Raw genomic sequence first — 20,510 nt, 5'->3', positions numbered from 1 at the left:
AGATTGTGTCCTCTTGTTCTGGTGCTGGTTGCCTGAGAGAGGAGACCAACCCCACCTGTCTACAACCTCCCTTCAGGTAGTTGTAGAGAGCAATAAGGTCTCCCCTGACCCTCCTCTTCTCTAGGCTAAACACCCCCAAGCTCCCTCAACCTCACCTCACAGACCTCTCACCAGCCTCGTTGCTCTTCTCTGGACACATTCAAGTATCTCAATGTCCTTCTTAAATTGAGGAGTGCAGAACTGGACACAGCTTCTCCCAACCATTTTCCATGGAGGCAGCGAGAGTGGGAAGGCCAAGAGCCAGCCAGGCAACCCTTCCTGCTGTCGTTCTCCTCCTTCCTCCAGTGACTTACTAAGATCTCCTCCTGTAGGGTCCCATAAACCTGAAACCTGCAGGTGGCAATCCCTGCAGGTGTCTGAAAGGAGGTGGGGGAACTGCCCAGCACCCTTGAGAAACCCAGTCCCCAGTAATCTTCACTCCCCCACAAGTCTGAGGCTAAGACAGGAAAGACCCCTCCTATTTCTGCACCCCAAGCCTTCATTGTGACCCTGTGACTAAGCCAGGCACATGCTGACTTACCACCCAAAACACAGATGTTGGTTTGACTGTGACTCTGCTACTGATACCAAGCCTAATCTTTGGTTTCACTTTCTCACCTCGTGGCAGTGAGCTACTGAATCTTTTTCTCCCCTGCCTCATGTCAAAATTAAAGTAATTCCTTTTATCAGTGTTAAATCTGTGACTTCTTGGGTTTGCTAAATACCAGCTTGACCCTCTGCTACAAATGGGAGGGCAGGAAAAGTTGATTCTTTTGCTCCTCCAACCTTTTTGTTCTAACTGCCCTCAGCATATCTGCTCTTCCATGCTTCCTTTTCTCCTCTCATCCTAACATCCCCACATCTGCCAGCTTCTGCAGCCTCACCAACAGGCTCTTCTCTCCAGCCATCCCAGAGAGGGGGAGAGGAGATCCCTGGGCAAGAGGTGCTGCCAGTGCAGGGAGGAAACCACTTCCCCCCTTCTTGGCATGGGCTAGTGCTTCATTGCAGTGTAGTTGCACAAGGGATGCCTCACTCTGCTCCTTGAGTTTCTCTGCTCCCACTCCCATGGAGTGACCCCACATGCTTTGAAGAAGACCACTGGAGCAGGGGGAGCAACCCAGGCTCCAGGTGCCATTGTGCCATTGTGTGTCTCCACACAAGTGCTACCAGGACATGCAAGCCTCTGCAGCAGGCTGTTTCTTCTGAGCATCAGCCAGCCCACAGCAGTGTCTGACAAGCTTAAGGCAGCGAGCTCACCAGCCACTGCACTCCTGGCAGCACACACACAAAAAGCTCCACACGGATGCTTTGCAAAGCCCTCCTTTGCAGAAGGACAAGAAGACAAGGCCAGCAGCCTTTCAGAGGGGACATGCCACAACACCCAGCTGAAGCAAACCCCAAGGAAAGTGCTGGAGCTGCACAGCTGAAGAGCTCCGAGGAGCAACTGTGCCCTCTGGTGTTCACACCATGGCTCTGGGCTTCTCCAAAGCCCATCCACTGCCTCTCCTCTGCAGAGCACTAACCACAGCCATACTGCCTCTCACTTCCAACACCTCCAAACACTGGACTCCCAAGCAGCACTGGGACACAAGGCTTTTATGTCTACAAGGTCAGGCAAGTTGGAGACCAATCAGGGAAGTCAGGAAGGCCCAGGATGCCATGCAGATGGAATGATACCCAGAGAAACTGCTGAGCAGAAGCCAGGAAGCAGCAGTCCTCGGAGGGGGTGTTCCACTTCAGCACTTCTGCCTGCCATTCACAGCAGCACAGCCAAATCCTGGCCAGACAGCTGTGCTGCTCCACAATGACCATGGCATAGGGAGCCTGGGAAGGAGGCCTGGGACTTATCCCAACTTCCACATCTTCTTGGAAGCACTTCTGAGCCCCCAACACCATGGCTAGCTTAGGCACTGACTTCCACACAGTGAGAGTGTCCCATTAGTCATAACTGCCTCCCAGGCCCTGTTTTCCCACCAAGTCTGGCAGCTCCAGCCCTATTGACCTTCAGGCTGCTTCATCCATTTGCCAAAGTCACCCCCTCAGTGTTGTCATCTTAGGTCTTCAAAGCACTCAGCATGCACAGGGTCTAGCTGCTACGGCCCTAACACCCATAATGGCTAGCACACAGAGAAGGAACACCCCAGCTGACCAAACACCACCAAAACAAGGCCTACCACGTTAGACAATGCAAGTCTGGCAGCGAGTTGCCCTCTAGAAGAAGGTTAGAGCCAGGGGCAGCAGGAAAGCAGCCTGGCTTCCAGTGGCCTTGGTTAGTGCGACACGAGAGGGTGAGGTGGGGTGAGACGTGGGCGAGAGGGAGGAGAGATCCGGAGCAGAAAGGTTGCAGCAGCTGCTGGGACTGCACAGCCTGTGCAAGGCAATAAAAACGCCACATACTTATACACCGCCGGCCGGTGCCTTATCCTCCTGGGTCCCCATCGGCCGGGCTGCCTGCCCTGCAGGCAAGAGAAGACACCTTTGTGGGGCAGGTGGAGTCTAGGGACACAAAGAGAGTGGTCAGCAAGCTCTCCCCACAAATATGCCTCGCTGCCCATGGCCCCATCCTCCCCCTCCATGGCTTTGCCACCCCTGGTGCCACCCCTCCAACCCACAAGGTCTCGCCACAGGGATTTGCAGACCCCTGGGGCCCCAGTGGCACCCACACTACTGACCCTGGTGGTCAATGCAGGCAACATGTCCATAGAGCTGGGGCCAGCAAGGCTGTGCCTCCCTTCAGAGTCAGTCACTAAACATCAAGTACCACATTCCAGCTTCTGGGATGACAACATAGCCCAGTCCAGAGTCACCCCCAGCCTGATGCAGCTGGCTGCAATAATGAAGCCCAGAGCCTGCATAACTGAGGAACCATGCCTGGTTGGCACAGAGAAGGGAATCCTGCTTCTCTTCCTCCTCCTCTGCGCCAGCCTGGCTCCTGGCAGCCCTAACCTCCACTGCTAAGTCCAGGCATGGATTTGAATTTCAAATAAATCATGAAGGCACTTGCCAAGCCTTGCATGGAGAAGCATTGTTTGGGCTGGGCTGGGCTGGGCAGGGCAGGCCACCTGCTCCCAACCCTCCAGCCCCTGTGCATGGGCACCAAACTCTGGCACCCCTGATCCATCATCAGCCAGCTCTTGGTGACACAGTACAGAGTTGGAGCACCTTTATTGGGATCCCTCTAAAACCTGTCCCTACCACATCTGCCTACTCCACCGTGCAGGCAAGGAAACCTGTGGGTGGGTAACGTTGTTGTTTGAGTCCGGGCGGGGAGTCCTTGCCAGCAGCCTGTCAGAGCATCTCCTGGCCCCAGGCCAACCCTCAGCCCAGCCAGACACTGGGCTGGAGAGTGAGGTGCCTCCAACCATGCATCCCAGCAGCTCTCACAGAGTAGAAGCTCTACCACCTCTTAATCCCACCATCTGCCAGCCTCTGACGGGTGTAAAATCCACAGAGAAATCATCCCCCAACTCCCTGCCACAGTTCAGCAGTGGCAGCTGCCAAGCACCTGCTGCCAGAGTGCCCTACGCCACGTCCGCTTGCGTGGTAACCTCAGGCTTGGGTGGTAAGAGGCTTAGTGCTGAATCTGAGTGGCTCCTGGCCAGGGCCAGGGCAGCAAGGCAGGATGAGATATGGATAATCTGCTTGAGAGGGAACTTTCACATGAAGGAGATGGCATGTGGCTGTCTACACAGAGCCCTGCTCCCTCTCTGGGCTGGCTAACAGGCTGTGCCTGGAGGTCAGGAGCTTGGAAGGAGGCTCCAAGCTGCCTTAGGTACTTCTGCCCCACGATTCTCCATCCTCATCATAGTGGTGAGCCCTGACCCAGAGAGGAGGTAGGACCCCCAGGCAGGGGGAAGTAGGTAGGAAGGACTCCCACCACCCTCTGGCTCTGGCCCAACACCTGGGCTGCCAACAGTAAGCAAGGGACAGGCCGTTCCAGCACCCACGTTTCCTGTGGGAGCCAAAGTGCACCGAAAGGAGGGGAAAACCCTCTGCAACAAGGCTCTTTGCTAGCTGCCCTGACTTCCTGGGACAGCCAGCCAGTGGGGACACGTGACCTTCTGCAAAGCCACAGCAGGTTTCCACGCTGCTCCAGTCCCACTGCGAGCAGAGCTGCAGCTGGCAGGGAGATGGGGGAAAGGGCAAAGAGCCAGCTCTTCCCTGCTGGTGCTGGGTAGGTTTTCACACCTCTCTGGCTGGAAGCCCCGCCTTGCAGCTGGGACCAGTCTGCTGTGCCATGAACTGGCATCCTGTGGTCTGCAAGGTGCACTGAAAGGCATCTCCCCACTGACACCAGGCATATGGACATCAGGGCAGCAAACAAAGGGTGAGATTACCTCTAGCCAGACCTCTGTCTGCCCCTAGAGAGGTTTCCCATACCGGTGCCACATACCTACCAACCAGCACCTGCATTTTGGGCAACATCCCCAAGTCATTCAGGGACAGGTTCCCAGCTCCCACTGGTCCCTGCCAGCTGGACAGGGCTTCTCCAAGACAGGGATGCTCAGCTTATTTCCCCAGGATCAGGAAAGACTGACAGCTGTGAGATGGGGCAAAGCTCAGGCAGGCTGTTCCCAGGCACAGAAGCAACGGCCACAGGTAGAAACTGGAACTGGCAGCCCAGACAGCACAACTTGCCTGGCAGGCAGGGCTGAGGCAGGAGGCCCATTAACTCCTACTGTCTAGAATGGCAGGAACTGGGAAGAGGTCCTCTCAGTTTCTCCCTCGTGCAAGGACAAAGAGTTTCCCCTGGGGGCAAAGCTCATGGTTAACTACAAAGTTAATGCCCTCAAGCATCAACCCCTAAACTGCAGGCAGGAGAAGAGCCAATGCTGGGTCTAACACAGGTTAGACAGCATGGACTGGAGGATTCTGTCCCTCCTGGGCACCAGTCTGGCCAGCAGAGCCTCATCACCTGCCTTGGCAGAACTTTCCCCTCTGCCTGATGTCCTGACAGGGAGAAGAAAGCCTCCCAGCTCCCCAGAGAGAGACTGCAGCTGCTGCTGGGCCTGCGAGTTGCATCAGAAACACAGAGTATTACTTTTGTAATACTGGACCAAGGGTCTGGACTTGGGATCACAGAGACAGAGCCACTTATTCCCTGGTGCCAGCTCAAGAACCAGCAGGACAAGTTTCCCCTATTTCCACGCCTTGTCCATGTCCCTGAGTCAGTCCTGCGTCAGAGTCCCTCTTTCCAAAACTCTCCAGCAGAAGTCATTCACCTCCTGCCAGTGCCCATCTTTTCCAAAAAGGATGGTTTGTGGGCTCAAGATTCAAGGAGCCCAAGCATCAGCCTGAAGCCCTAGCTCTGCTCCTGAGCTCAGCATCTCAGTCATCACCCATCTACAAGAGCTAGCGAGCAAGTGAACACATGGCTCAGAGCTAACTCAGGAGCTTCAGTTCACGGAGTCACCTGGGAGAAAGAAACCAGAGCTCCACTGAGAGCAGAGGTGGAAGTTATATTTAGAGGCTTTGCCAGGTCTCTGGGGAAATTATCTGCTCCCCAGGCACAGCACCACGATGAGTGAAGGAAATCCTACACTGCATCCCCCACCATCTGCTGGAGCTCAGGTTGCCTTTCACAAGAGCATCCCCCCCATGTTGTAGGCCTTGCTGTCCGAGCATCTGCTCCTAGTCTTCAAGAGGATCCATGCAATCAAACAGCCCCCAAACTCTCCCTCCTTGCACCACTCATGGCTCTGCCCCTCCCTTCTCAACACTGCCTCCTTGCAAAGACCTGTGCCTGCTCCCAGCGTCCCCCTACCCTTCCACTGCCCTTCTCTCTTCCCACTGTTTTTCTTCAAAGGATGGAGGAGGTATGTCATCCTCCCTCCTCTCAGCCCCTTGAGGAGATTACAGGGTTTCCTGGAAGGGATGCTCCAACTCCTAAGCAGATTAGAAGTCCTGTCACCTCCTCCAGCACAGGCACACAGAACTGTGGCTGCCCTGCGGTGATCTTAGGAGAGCAGCAGAGCTGCAGAGGGTGCCCAGGGCTGGAGAGACAAGGCAGGTGGCAGGCAAGAACCACAGCGTGGAGGACCCCAGCCTATGGAAGCAGCCAGGCCCTATCCCAAAAGTCCTCCAACAACCTGGAAGCTGCCCCAGCCCTACTCTGCTGAGAGGTCGTATTGGCTGCCAACAGATGTGGCTGCTCAGCATGCCCGGTGCTTTCCTTTTCTCCTTGGTGAGAACAACAGTCCCTGAGTCACTCCATGTGAGGTCAGACCTGGAGCAGAGAGCACAGAGCAAACATGGCAGCGAGAACAACTCTCCTGGCACATCTGACCTGCCCTGCAAAGAAGCCGTGGGGAACAGCTGGGGACTCCCACGAGTGTCACTGGCCCAGGCCCAGCTAACACCACCCCATCACCTGTGAGAGGGACAGGGAAGGGAGGCTGGAGGGTTTCAGAGTGAGAGGTGTGCAAAATCCGCATGCAGGGCGGCAGATTGCTCAACATCTCGCTGGCAGCAAAGTGTGTTGTGAAAAAGCCTGTCCTGAGGTAAGCGGTCTCTCCGCCTGCCAGCATGCGGATCACAAGGCTCCTCACTACTGCCTGGTCTTCCCCCAGGGCATCTGGGGTTCCCCTCACCCAACAGCCCCTCTTCCACACCCACACTAGGGCAAAGCGGAACACGAATCCCTGCACCCTGGCTGGCCTTGCTTGCCAGGCAGGGGCCGTGCAGGTTTGAGAGGCAGCCCTGACCCAGCAGGGATGGGGAAGGCTGGGCTGCCATCCTAGCAGCACATCTCCCCCAGTTTTTGCATGAGTGAGTGTCAAGCTGCAAGAAAGAGGGTGACAAGCGACGTCCCAGAGCCGTGGGCGGGTGCTTAGCTCAGTTTCTCAAGTGCCGTTTACCCACATGCCATGCCACCCACAGACCTTCCCTGGGGCAATGGCAGGTGCCTCCAGGCTTGTGTGCAGGCTCCAGCACCACGCCTGGCCTGATGAAAGGATCACAGACAAAAAATTCGTCCCATGCTCTCTGCAGGGCAGCTGCCCACTGGCTGCCCAGAGGTGGCTACCCTCATGCTGTTGCACAGGACTGAGCCATCAGGCTATCACACATACCTCCCCTGAAGGGGGATATGCTAAAGACCCTAAAGCCCGCAGGGAGGACCCATCCTGGCCCCTCTGGCTCCGGGGACAGCAAGAAAGGGACTTCATCCTCAGCACTTGCACTCCTTCCCCCAGGTCCCTCCTGGAAAGTGCAAACCATGCTGTTCAGCCACAGCACAAGAAACGGGGCACCTAGGAAGGAAATTTAATCCTAACCACCTATTATCTGATCAGCCCAAATCCCTTTATCAGCCCAATTAAAAGAATTACCCATCCGTGGCCCAGATGCACGTATTGTGCACTTGTCTCCGTCAGCTCTGGAGCCAATTACTCCACCCTCCTGTAAGGCAATTACAAGGTACAGAAATAAGCCCACTTGCAAAACACCAGGGACTAACATACCAAGAGGGGCCAGAGCTTGGGGGATCACCCCTCTTCTGATCAAGTTCTCTTGTCCTCGGGACAAGACAGCCCCTCTTGCTGTTTTGTGGACCTGTCCCTTGCCTGGCTGTACCTCTTGGTGTTGCTGCAGGCAGAGCCCAGCAGTGTGCACCCACCTTGAGAGACCTCTCCCTGTGAGAGATGCTGCTAGGGGGCAAGCTCCTGCCTCTTACCTAAGTTTCCTCTAGACCTACTTCCCAGCCACATATGGTCTGGCTAAAGCTTAGAAATGAAGGGGGTGCAAAATTCCTCACTGGTGGAAGCATCTGGCTGTACTTCTCACTAAGAGTGCAACGAAACCTTCCCCTGCAGTTCTCTTGGAGGAGGTGAAACTTCACGCCCTTCTCTGCTCCAGCACTTAGGTGGGCATGAATTTGGTGACGTGCAGTCAGTTATCCCACATGGCTTCCAACCAAGCTCACCTCCCACAGGCACATGTGGGAGCCTCTCCCTTCTTGAAGGCCCATGGAAATCTCTCCCTGCAGCTCTGGGTGCTGCATTTATCACTCTCAGCTGGAAGGAGCTTTCCATCAGCAGAAGAAGGGCAAGAGAAGCATCCATGCATCAAACCACCTGGCAGGCAATTCCTGCTGTCCTGGTGGGTTTGCTGACCCCCTCCAGCTCAGCACCTTCTGTATGCCCCATTTTGCTTCACCCCAAATGTCCATGCTGCAGAAGGTTGCTCATAGATGGAGAGCTTCCCGTCGGTTCTGCTACACGTGCCAGTAATGGCAGCCAGAACTTCTGGGAGCCAGAGAGAGATGCCATTCGGTACTGGAGGCAGGCCAGAGACTGCCAGGAGGTCCAGACATCCACTCTGCCACCAGCTCTGAAACTAGAGCAGAGGACAGCACCACTCCATGGTGGAGTGACCTTGCAAACTCTCCATTTCCAGCTCCAGCTTGGCTGTCGAGGTTCAGCTTGGGGCCTTTCCCCTCCATCTAGCACCTGTGACACCACCTGGGAGCACTGCATTCTGCTTTGGGCTTCCCTCTGTGCCAAAAATGCTAACAAGCTGTAGCAAGTTCAGCACAGGGCCATCAAGATGACTGTGGACAGAAGCTATCAGACACAAGGAGAAGCCAATAGGGGTGGTTTGGCCTCCAGAACAAAAGGTTAAGGAGGAATATTATTACTATCTTCAGCTACATGGTGGAAAGGTATAGACACAATCAAGCCAGATGCTGCCCAGAGGGCAGAGTGACAACCTAAACAGACAAGGGGCAAAGGTTGCAACTAGGGAAACTGAACAGATACTGGGAGTAAAAAATGCTCACGGAGCTAAAGCACAGGAGCAGGCACCCAAGCAACCAGTGCTGTCTCCAGCCTGGTGGCACTCAAAACTCAACATCAGCAGCCTGATCAAATTTGGTCCTGCTTCGAGGAGACCTCCAAAGGTCCCTTTGGATGTCAATTATCCCATGAATTTTTTTCACACCTCTGGAGGGAAGGGACATCCCTCTGCTCACATGGGAGGAGAAGCCCCCAGATGCCACCAAGGCCACGGGAAGTGCAGGGATCCTGGCTACCTCTGGGGAAGAAGTTGAGTAAAGGAGCGGCTGGGAGCTGGGATGCCATCAGGCAGCACAGGAGTGGCACAGCCATCAGTCCGGGGGTCTCACGGCTGACGGACAAGGACGGGTGAGTGGGGATGGAGACAGGTGGTTCCGAGCGGGTGGAAATGAACCCTCCAGAGAGAATAAGGCTCTGACCTCTCCGGGGAGCAGCACGGGGGATACTTCTCAACTTCCCGTTGCTCGTGTCAAGCGCTCCAAAGGCGCAAAACACAAATCCATCTCCCTCCAGCCCCACGCACCATGCCCTGCATCCCTCGGCGGCCGCGTTCGGCCGGTTGCCGACTCGATAACCGGCACCGACCGTCTCCGACAGGCCTGGCACGATGGGGTTGGGACGCAGCTGCTAAACGGCAGCTGCTAACCGGCAGTTGCCCGCCTGCGGAAGGCTCCCCTCGGGCGGAGGCGAGCCAGCGGCTCTGCAGCCTCCGACTGGGATGCTCCAGCCGCCCGTAGCCAGCCCCTGCTCCGGCAAACCGGCCTCCTTCCACCCCCTCTTCCACCCCCAGCGCCCCGACCCCCATCACCCCAGTTCCCGGGGGAGCCGCTGCCCGGAGCCCGTGGGCACAGCGCCCGCCCGGTGCTCACCTGCGCCCGAAGAGCTTGAGGCCGGTGAAGCGCTTGTTGCTGTGCCGGCGGCCCAGCGGAGGTGGCGGCGGCGGCGGACCCCGCTCGGGGTCGGCGCCGCCCGACGCCCCGGAGGAGGCGGCAGCGGAGAAGGAGCAGGAGGCAGAGGGCGAGCCGCCGGGCGGCGGGCTCCGCGCCGCCTCCATAGCCAGGCTCGGAGTTCGGCACCGCCGCTACCGCCGCCCCGCGCCAGGGGAGGGGAGAGGAGGGGAGCGGGCGGGCCGGGACGGCCGGAGGCGGCTCCCGCCCGGCAGGGCCGGCAGGAAGTGCGGGCAGGCACCGGCGCCCCGGAGGCCGCACCGTGCAGCGCCCCCTGCTGCCGCCCGTGCGGGAAGCGGGACTGGCGGCGGCAGCGGCTGCGGGCCCGGCCCCGTGGCTCGGCGCCTGTCGCTGTCGGCTCAGGAAGCCGAGTGTCAGCCCCGCCGCCGACACCCAGCGCTCGGGAAGAGGCTCGGCGGCAACAGCGGAGCCTCCCCCCGCCTCCTCCTCCTCCTTCTCCGCCTCCCATTGTTCACTGCCGGACGAGAGGGGATGGAGCCAACAGTCCCGCTGCCGCCACCGCCCTCTCCGGGGACCAGGAGCTACCAGCGAGGGGGACACTGCGACTCCCTGCCTGAGTTTTACCCGGCCCGGCGAACGGCCCGCCCCGCTTCTCCGTCTCCCGGGCGGGCTCGGAGGGTAGGGGCTTGGCTACTCTGCCTGGCCGGTGGTGCCGGGGCTGCCCTGCGGGGACGGAGCACTCTCCTCGCCGGGCAGGGGCCGCGGACAGTTCTCATTTGCGTGGAAAACAAGCCGGTCGTGGCGACTGCTACCCGCGTTGCCGAACCGGGGCTGGGGAGGCTGTCCGGGCAGGGTCCCAGCTGCCAACCCAGTGCAGCCGCTCTGCACTGATCCCCGCAGGGCAGGTCCTGCTCGCCACCTCCAGGACCAGCCGTGCCCAGGAGGGCTGGCAGTGATGGGACACAGGGACACACCTCCCAGCGCCCACCAAGTGCAGGAGGAGCCCGGTAGCCCAGGCAAACCCCGCCGACCCCTTGGACTCGCAGGCCGGGCCCTGTGACGTGCCCGCCGGGGGGGCTCTGCTGCGTAAGCTCGGCGCTAGCACCGGCAGAAAAGGAAGGGGTTGCCGGCGGGGCACCGGGAAGCCTTTCTCCCAAGTTCCTGTGAAGCACGGGCTGCCAGCGCCAGCCGCAGCGCCTCGGGCCCCCCCGCCCCCCAGGAGCAAGGGGAAGGTGGCAGAGCCCGGCTCGGCGGGTACCTCGTATCTCCGTCCCCCGGAGGGCTCTGGGGCACGTCCCAGGAGCGATGCCGCCACATCTGCCGCAGCGGGGCCGATGCGCTCAGCCGGCCCGGGGCTCACTCTCGCTCTTCCTGCCCCGGCCGCCGCTTTCCGGAGTCATCCCGAGGGCAGGTCCCTGCCAGTGCTCCGCCGCCCGGCCGCCCACCCGGGGCCCCGCTTTGTTTGCACCCTCCACCTGGTTCCTCTCTCTGCAACTTCCTGGAAGCTTGAGGGCGGCTGTCATCGCCCCGGCTGCGCGCCACTCTGCCCCGGCAGCCCACGGCGCCGGGCCACCGCTGCTGACCGCCGCGCTCCGAAGAAGCAGCAACACGCTTTGGCACGCCAGGCTGCACGCCCAGGAGCTGCATCTCCCTTCTTGGGTGGCTCTTTGAAAGTACCTGGGCTCGAAACAGCCCCTTCTCCGTGCTCGCCGCCGTGCAACCCGGGCGATGGCACAGGGGTCGCCCTGTCACTCACGCCATGCTATGCGCATCCTCACCTCACATGGCACCACAGTACCACAGCCCCCCGGCTGTGCAGGTGCTCTCTGTGTGGCAGGTCTCCAAAAATACCCTCCAAACACGAGTGTCTGCTTGCTCTGCACTAGAGTTCATTGAAAAACCACTGGGGTACAGGCACTGTGAGAAGCACAAGCATCTAAGGAGGCTCTGGTCCAGCCTCCAAAGAGTGGACAGACAGTCTGACATTCATCATCCATCACCTGGTCTAGATCTGCAGGGCACAGTGTCCACCTGCATGCTCAGCCTGTCCCAACTCCAAAACCCTCAGCTCTTTGCAGCCAGACACTGCTCAGTCTGCTCTGGCTCCAGGAGAGCTTCAGGTCAGCATGGGAGTCTGTGGGTGGCTTCTGTGGAGCCAGAGAAAAGCCAGCAAGCAAAGATGGTTCCTGCAGCCCACAAAGATGGCATTTTGAAAGGGGCACATATATTTGCTTTAGACTAAGTCATCAAAATGAAAAAAAAAAGTTAATTGATAGACCTTGATCTCATCAGGCGAGCTCTGAAACCCAACACAACCCACTGACTAATTACCATGCCAAAGGAGGAAAAGGCAAGTCCTAGACGCCAAAATCCAGCTCAGAGATCAGGGAGGGGAGAGGTTTTGTTACCACCAAAAGGGTTCATTGTCCCTTCTGCTTTGCATGTCATGATGGGTTGGTCCATTTGCTCCCTGCCTGCAGACATTTCCCTTTTACATTTTGTGCTCTGCCCCATGGCCTGGATGTTCAGGATTTGGTGAGGCTGTCAGAGTAACATGCCCTGCCCCGAGAGTTGTCATTCTCTGTGTGCTGTGTCTGTGTGTCCTTCTGCAGTCCTGTCCCTTGGGCTTGGTGAAAAGCCACAGAGGATCCCATAGGAAGTACAGTTTTCCTTGTTCTTGGTCAGGAGACCAGAGGGGACAGACCCTGCTGGCACTGGCTTCTCTGCAGGCGGCAAGGAAGAGGGACGAGGGTCACTGTGTTGGAGATTTTGTAGTCTGGCACCACTGTCTCTGTGCTGGTGTGTGCAGTCAGCTGGTAAGGAAAGGGTTACACTGCCTGCATCACCCAAACCTGGCAGGATAGCTGCCTGTGGTATCTGACCGTGTGCTGAGATCAGATAAGGGGGGAGAGGGGGTAGTCAGGGAAGAGCATGGACACTAAGGACAATTTCCAAGTTCAGTTCAGGGGTTCCAGCTCTCCCCACCCAGGAGCTCCCCATTGTCCCTAACACAACCTCCCCACTGGCCTGCTCTCAGGGACTCCCACTACATGGTCCCCTCACACATCCCCATCTTGTGCACAGCTGCAGCCATGGGGACAACCAGGGGAGGCTAATTGGGTGTCTTCTGCTGAGCAGGAGGGAGGACAGGAGCATTGCATCATCTTGGACCACTTAAACCAGGAAGTCTGGTTCACTGCTACCTTTCACACAGAAGGATCCAGGATGAGAGCCATAGAGTGAAGGCACTGCACTACAAGTACTGCAGGATGCTGACTCCAAACCAGTCCCACTCCTGAGTTCTCCACAGCCTGTGCCTGACAGTGGAGCCAATGGGCAGCAGTGGGATGGCCACGGCCCCTGTGAGCTCTCACAAACACCATGCCTGGCAAGCAGAGCCTGTCTCTGGCTCAGGAGGTGTTCAGGACAGGAGACAGCAAGAAACCTGTTGGTCATTCCCAAACCGAAGAACATGAGGAGCCATCCACTCATTAGGCCTTCCCAGTGCTGTAAGCTTCCCTCCAGCCATGCCAGTGTGTGCCAGCCACCTCTTTTCCCCACACAGGGATGCAGAGACAGATGTCTCTGTCAGAGAGGAGCAGGCTCAGCTTGCTGGGGATGAATGGGAATTCGATTATACTGCTCTGCACAGCTAGGCTAACATGATTAAAGGCTAGCAGGCAGGACTCACAGGAAGGAGGCCCCTTCCATGCCCCTCTCTCCTTACAGCTGCTGGAGGCTCTCCTTTCCTTCATCCCCAGCTCCTGCCCTGCCGGCTTGGAGGGAGTACCCACCCTCTCTGCCTTGGGGCTTCACAAATACCTAGAGCCCAGCAGATCTGAGGGATGAAGACATCTGAGATCTGAAGGATAAAGACAGCAGAGAACTCCAACCAGCTCCCCCAGGTCTCACAGGGCTCCCACCTCCCTCTCCCCAGCAGGCCCTGACAGCTCTCCCCTCTGCCCTGCCTGTGCCTTCACCCAAGCTCCTTTACTATTTACATTACAAAGCAGCCCCCTCTGCTCTGCTCCACTCTCTGTGTTATATTTAGCTCCCTGGCACAGAACACCCTGCGAGATGCATTAGCTGTGTCCTATCTGCCAGCCGGGACCACACCGAGCAGCTGAGGTGCTCTGCATCCTGCTAGCAGGGACAGCAGCTGCCAAGCACATGCCCTGCTTTGCTGGGGGGGAGAGGGGGGAGTTAATGCCAGCTAGGGGGCACAGGGGGTCACAGAATCACAGAATTTCAGGGGCTGGAAGGGACCTCGAAAGATCATCTAGTCCAGCCTCCTTGCCAGAGCAGGATCACCTACACCAGATCACACAGGAATGCGTCCAGGTGAGTTTTGAATATCTCCAGAGAGGGAGAGACTCCCCAACCTCCCTGGGCAGCCTGTTCCAGTGCTCCGTCACCCTCCCAGTGAAAACATTTTTCCTCATATTTACATGAAACTTCTTATGCCTCAACTTCCACCCATTGCCCCTTGTCCTGTCATTGGGCACCACTGAGAAGAGCCTGGCTCCATCCTCTTGGCACTCACCCTTTACATATTTATAAACATTGATGATGTCACCTCTCAATCTCCTCTAAGCTAAAGAGCCCCAGCTCCCACAGTCTCTCCTTGTACAGAAGGAGCCCCTCACAAGGACCCCTGTTCCTGCTGCTGCAATATGCCTGTGAGGAGCCCTGTGGTGCATGGGCTATGCTGGGGGCTGCCTCCAGAGGTGGCAGAAGGGGACTGCTCTGACAGCTGTGTGTCACTCACCCCAAAGATGCAGGCTGTGGGGAGCCCATGCAGTGAGCTTTTGTGTGCTTGTGGTTTCCTTTCTGGGTAAACAAACCTGTGGGCTGTGTTGCTGGGAACAGTAAGAGTGACAAAGGCCACCACTACAAGTGCCACACCGAAAGCAAGAGCAAAACTGTGAAAGATGAGATCCTGGAACTGTACAGGTCCCCCAGCGGTACTGCAGAAGCTGCAGAGTGCTGCTGTGGCCAGCTGGCTCCTGCCCCAGGCCTCTCCAGCTTCAGGTCACAGGGTTCTTCCTAGAGCAAAATTCCCCCAGACTCTTATCTCCCCTTGTTACCACTGGAGTTGCCCCACTTGGGGAGCTAGAGGTGCTCCTGTCCTGCCACAAAACCTTGGTGGAGACACCTGAAGCTAGTAGGAGCTGTCTTTGGACTCCCCTTTTCTGAAGCGACTCTCCAGGAGCAAGGCACAAAGGCCTGGCACTTGCTCAGGGTTTGCTGCGGTGACAGAGAGCACGGGGTCCTTCTGGCATTACAGATGCACCTCCCTACTGGGAAAATTGTCCCAGAATGTGCAAATCTGGTGCACAAGCCAGTATCATTAATAAGCTTGGCACAAAACTGCTACTCACAGCCCTAAATATAACCTGAGCACTGAGCTCTCTTCCACTTGCCCAAGGCACCCCCATACACCGTGGCAGTTATTTATGGAAGGAACTTTATTTTCATCAGCTTAATATCATTTCTGCTCATTTCAAAACCTTTATATGGCAGCTCATGCTGCCTGCCCTTGTGATGACTAATGGGGTCCCAGCAGGAACAGGCAGATTGGCAGCAGGGCAACAGGGGCCTCCAACCTTTGCTTGACATTGAGGACACCTGTGATGATGACAGCCCATGGAGGAGGTCCTCCAAACTCCATACCACGGTTCAGAAAGTGCCTCTAGAGCCAGGTAAGGGGATTTCTGTCAGCCACCCCAGGGTTTCTCACAGTGCAGAAGGGCACCTGGTGAAAGGTTAGCCCAGCTCTGTGCAATGGCTCCATCACCACCTGACCTGCCCTAGGGAGCTGCCAGACCCGACCCTACAGTGGCGTCACAGGATGGCACAAGCAGATTTCCACCTCCAGGAACTTCCTCTCGCGTTTCCCCTTCCCTTTGTTCTGCTGCCCGAAACGGAGGGTGGAGGAAGCAGCTCATCCCAAACACCAGCTCCTCCCTCACTGCTGGCCTGCAGGTAGCTGTGGCACCCATTCTGGCCCTGCCAGACTCCTCTCTTCTGCAAAGCCCAAGCTGGATGGAGTGAAGCCTCTTGCAAAGAGACCTTTTGTCAGGGTGGAGGAGGACAGAAGCACTTTGCAGAAGGGCAGCACGGGCTGGAGCGTGTCAGCAGAGCTGCCTGCCTGGGGTGGCCTGGCAGGATGAGCAGGATGTAAACAATCCCCAGCAACCTCGGACAATTTTGGAGCAAATTCAGCAGCCTGATTAAATTAGGTTGCAATATGGTCCCTTCCTCCCCACGGGAGGCTGGATAATTGCAGCTGGCTGATCTGTTTGCAAAATGCGCTGTGCACATCTGGAGGAAGAGAGCTCAAAGGGGAAAATCCTGCTCTACCCCTCTGCAATCCCTCCTCCTTCCAGTTCTGCCCAGCACCTCACAGAGCAGCCCAGGGTACCCACCGAGGGCAGGCAGGCTGTGCGTTGCCCTGGCTCCTGGCGAGGCTCAGGGGAGGACTCTGCCACCCCAGCTCCTGCTCGCCACCCACTGCAGGAATATCAAGTGCCGGGGATGAGTCAGCCCCGGGGCCCCTCCTGCTCTGCAGGTACTAAGAGTTTCCCATTAGTTCCCTTTACTGCGGTATTGGAGAGCAATTTGCTCACAGTTTGCACCGCAGCCCTTGCAAGTGGGGAGAAGGGCTGCTGTACATGAGGGAACACAGCTTGGGGGTGACTGATAGCCCCTGCCTGAAATCCACCCCCACAGCAGACCCCTCTGCATCCCATCTTCCAGGCTGGCAGCAGGAGAGCACATCCTGTTTCTGTCTGCTGTGGCAGCAGGCATGGCACCAAGATCCTCCATACTGGTTTTCCACCTGTCTGTAAACTATCTGCTGCTTGCTGAGCATGGCATGACATGGTGACACCGAGTCCAGGAGGATACAGATACATCTCTGGGCCAAGCCAGCTCAAGAGAAGGGTAAAGAGGCAACTCCTGCCTTCTCCACTCTGGCTGCAGGCCATCGCTGCAGCCCAGGCTCGGTCCTATGAGCACTCACTTCCACTCTGGGCAGGCACAGGGCTGAAGGATTTGTCCTTACTTATACCTGAGAGCCATTCTCCAAAGTTTGGGGTTAATAAATGATAGAAGGGATAAAATGATGAAAGAAAGGGGAGGGTGAGACATCAGACCTTACTTGCTGTTAGAGAAAGAATAGAGCTGAGCTCCTGGAGGTGATGACTGAAGCAGAATTTCAGACAGCTTAGTCAGGAACAGGATTTCACCTGAGCATCACCTGGCAGTGGCTCATGGGAGCTATGAAAACCAGTTTTTGCCTTCTCTGGCTTTTCTTGGCTGGCTCCACTCTTTTTCTTACTCTCCAAGGTGGGTAAGCAGAGAAGTCCTGGCAGAAGAGTTACAACAAAAGCCAGGACAGATACTCCTCTTTCTGCAAGGTGACTCAAAGGGCACTTTTCCAGCCTAAACCCCAATCTCAGCCCCTTTGTTTTTGCATCACTGTTTAATCTCCCCAGGTGGGATCAAGGTTTCTGGACCTGGGAATCAAGCAAAGGGACATTTGTTTGATGGAGCTTGAGGAGCAGAGGAGGAAGAGAAGAATGTTATCAGAAGTCCCTTGTGTCCAGTGAACAGCCATGAGACAGCACTGCAGAGAAAGAGGGAAACAGCTACCCTATGGCCTGTGCCAGAGCTTGGGGGAGGCTGTTAGGCACAGACATCCTGGAGAGGGTCCTGGGAAGCATGACAGCCCAGGACTGGAAAGGGGAGTTGGATAGAAGGAAAAGTAATGGAGGCTGCGAGGGTGACAATGGGACTGCCACAGTGGAGGGTATTGCTGCTTGGGTGGGGAGGGAAGGGGCTAAGTGGTTGCCTTGTCCCTATGCTGAGATGGTTTCTGCTAGGAAGGCACTGGTGGGTGGTAGGAAGAGCCAGCCCTGACTCCATAGGAGGGATATGCCCTCAGGACAGGGCTCTCCTCTGCCCCAGCCCAGCTCCAGTGCTTGGGGACCCAGGGACTCCTACCTGTAGGAGACTTGCTTCCTGATGGCCAAGTGCAGGAACTGCTCCTCCACCTCTGCCACTGCTCCTGTCATCTCCTCCCAAGCCGGATCCGTGCTGCGGAGGCCTGAGCATTGCTCTCGCCTGGTGCTCTCTGCATCTGCTGCTCCCCATAGGCTTGCTGTGTCCCCCTTGGCTGCTTTGCTGTCACTCTTGCCTGCTGACAAGTCTTTCCAGCTCCTGAGACCTTCAGCCATGCTGGAATGAGGTGTCTCTCCAGGCTCCCAAAACCTCTTGGGCAGCTCAGTCCCACAGTGCTGCTCCACTTCACCTCTCCAAGGCTGTGAGACGATCCCGGTGAGGCTCAACTCCCCGGAGGAGCACAAACACGGAGACAAAGCAGGGTCCAACTTTCTCCGGTGGTATTTATTGGCCTCTGGATAATGGTTTGAGCAGCTCAGCTGCAGCTCAGCCTCTGTCTGTCTCTGTCTCTGCAAAGGGCTGGAAGAGATGACAGAAACCCGGAGATGCTGGTGCTGCTCCTCAGAGATTCCAGCACTGCGAGGGCAGTGGGGAGGGAACAGGAGACACAGCGCTTGCCAGTGAAGGGGGTTCAGGACAGAGCACTTCCAGGGATGGTGAATGCTCCCAGCGAGCAAAGGAGAGCTCCAAGTGCCTTCTGTGAAATACCCCCAGGGCCAAGCACGTCCCTCAGTCCCTGACAGCAGCAGCTGAGCAGGAGAGGCAGGCAGAGGTAGGCAGCGAGGAAGGTGCCTATGTGCTGATCCTGCTGCAGCTCTCTAAAGACAAAGCAGAATGAGAATGAGTGACTGAGTGTGTGGGGAGGGAGAGCTGCATGGATCGAGGCAGCCTGGAGTCACCTTAGAGATTTTCAGAAACTGGCACTTAACCCTTCAGAGGCTGGGAAAGCAGAAGGAGGTGACAGCTCAGCTGCCCCTCGCTGCTCACGGCCCAGCTGCTGCCTGCTTGCCTGCAAGGTCTGCTCAGGCAGCTGGGTCTCAGACTCTCACCTTAACCAGATGTGCAGTCAGGTAAAGTCAGGCAGCCTGGAAACCGTGTGACAGCAGCTCCAGCAGAGCCAAATACCTGCTGCTCCTGCTGAGCACCCAACAAAGATGAGGTCTGTGTAGGGATGGGGGCCCCAGCTTTAGGCAGTGGTACCCAAGGACAGGTACAGCTGTAAAGTGGCTTCCCTCCTTCCAGCAGGTTCACTCAGCTCCTTGCCATTTGAGAAGCCACATTATCCCTGCTTTTTTAACTAATTCATGACATTTTTCTCTCCAGATCTGGCATCCAGAGGGTAGAAAGGTTCTTTTGTCCTCTGCCCACATCTGTCAGGAAAGTTGCATCACCTGTCTGTCCTGGGCTGGATCTGGACTTTTGTGACCCCAGTGCTGCTTTGGCCTACTTTAGCCTTGCCCACCCTGGTGCTGTGGGTGCCAGTTGGGGTGAGAGATCCCCACAAAGCTCCCATATGAGGTTGGATGCTTGTTTTGGATTTGTTCTGCCCCCATATTCACACACTGAGGCTTTTTACGCTGGGCACTAGGAAATTTGAGCTTCAGGTCTCTATGAGCCAGCCCCTGAACCAGTTGCCCATGGTAAGGCCCTACAGACGTGAACACTGAGAACATGTTGCCATCACCCCTGATCCTAGTGCCTTCCCATAAAGGGCTGGTACAACAGGAGCTGGAACATGTCCTCTACCTGCTCTGGCTGTTTTACCACCTCAGGTGTCATTGCTGCCCATCAGCTCCATGCAATCCTGTGGCACCTCTGCTGCAGGGTCCCAGGGCAGGGACTGTGCCCATGCCACTCCTGACCCCAACCTGGAAAGCAGCAAGAGCCAGAGAATGGCTGTGCCTCTGCCTGGGAACCACAGCCCACCAGTGCTTCCAGCTCAAGTTACCGAGCCTTTGTCTGGCCCCAGGTGTCACAGTGACATCTCTGCCTGCGACTGCAGGAGGATTTGTGCCTCCCGGGGCAGGCAGCCCCCGAGCCTGCTCCTCCACACAGTCGTGACTTGCAGGGAGCCCCACACCCTCCTCCCGTGTGACTCAGCCCCTCCAGCCCCCACAGGGGCTTTGTTCCCCTTGAAAGCCGGAGTGCTCCTGGATGTGCAGAGCTGGCCCTGGAGAGGCAACTCCACTCCCTCTTGCTGGGATGGAGACCTGTCCGGGAGCTTGCCGGCACTGCTTGCACCCATGCACAGCTTTGCTCTCTGTCCTCCTGCTGCCCACAGGCACTGTGGACACTGGGTGTGGGCTGTGGGAAGGAGAAGCAGAGGGTCTCTGGCTGATCCAGAGGGACCTGAGGCACCTTGCTGCTTCTCACGACTCACTGGGTGATGCCTTTCTGCCTGCATTCTGGGGCTCACCTGGGCCTGGGGGTGCCCCCATTGGCCATGCACTATGAGAGCCATTTTCACCCACACTGCCAGGGATGCCAGGGCAGGGCAGAGCTGAGCTGCATAGAGGAGCTATGGGGGGATTCAGGATGCAGGTCCACTCACACTCCCAGGAGATTTTGGCAAACATCTGCCTTATCTCTCACAGCTGAAGGAGTCAGTGGCTGCCATGCTGAGGAAGGTGATGGCCAAGCTGGGGTGGATGTGAGTTGGAGGAGGGAGGAGCCGCAGGGTCTGGGTGCAGGAAGGAGGGAAGAGCCTCCTGGTGGGGGAGGGAGGGGGGTGTGCGCTTCTTACTGATGTCTGCATCCCTGCCATAGGAAGGGAGGTCCGTGGAAGAAACCAAAGACCCTTATTGCA

At 57.2% G+C, this 20,510-nt stretch overlaps 1 protein-coding gene across 1 annotated transcript in view; it reads right to left on the bottom strand.

The window, feature by feature from the left end:
- Positions 1-9,885, bottom strand: part of DGKZ (diacylglycerol kinase zeta) — a 48,717-nt gene extending 38,832 nt beyond the window's left edge. Inside the window, exon 1 of the mRNA XM_054400076.1 lies at positions 9,701-9,885. Within this exon, the coding sequence (XP_054256051.1) occupies positions 9,701-9,885 (185 nt within the window). The remainder of the gene's footprint in view (positions 1-9,700) is intronic.
- Positions 9,886-20,510: the final 10,625 nt, after the last annotated feature.

Source organism: Indicator indicator, chromosome 4 (genome assembly GCF_027791375.1).
Source record: "Indicator indicator isolate 239-I01 chromosome 4, UM_Iind_1.1, whole genome shotgun sequence".
NCBI classification, from domain to species: domain Eukaryota; kingdom Metazoa; phylum Chordata; class Aves; order Piciformes; family Indicatoridae; genus Indicator; species Indicator indicator.
This window is presented reverse-complemented; position numbering and strand designations above follow the sequence as displayed.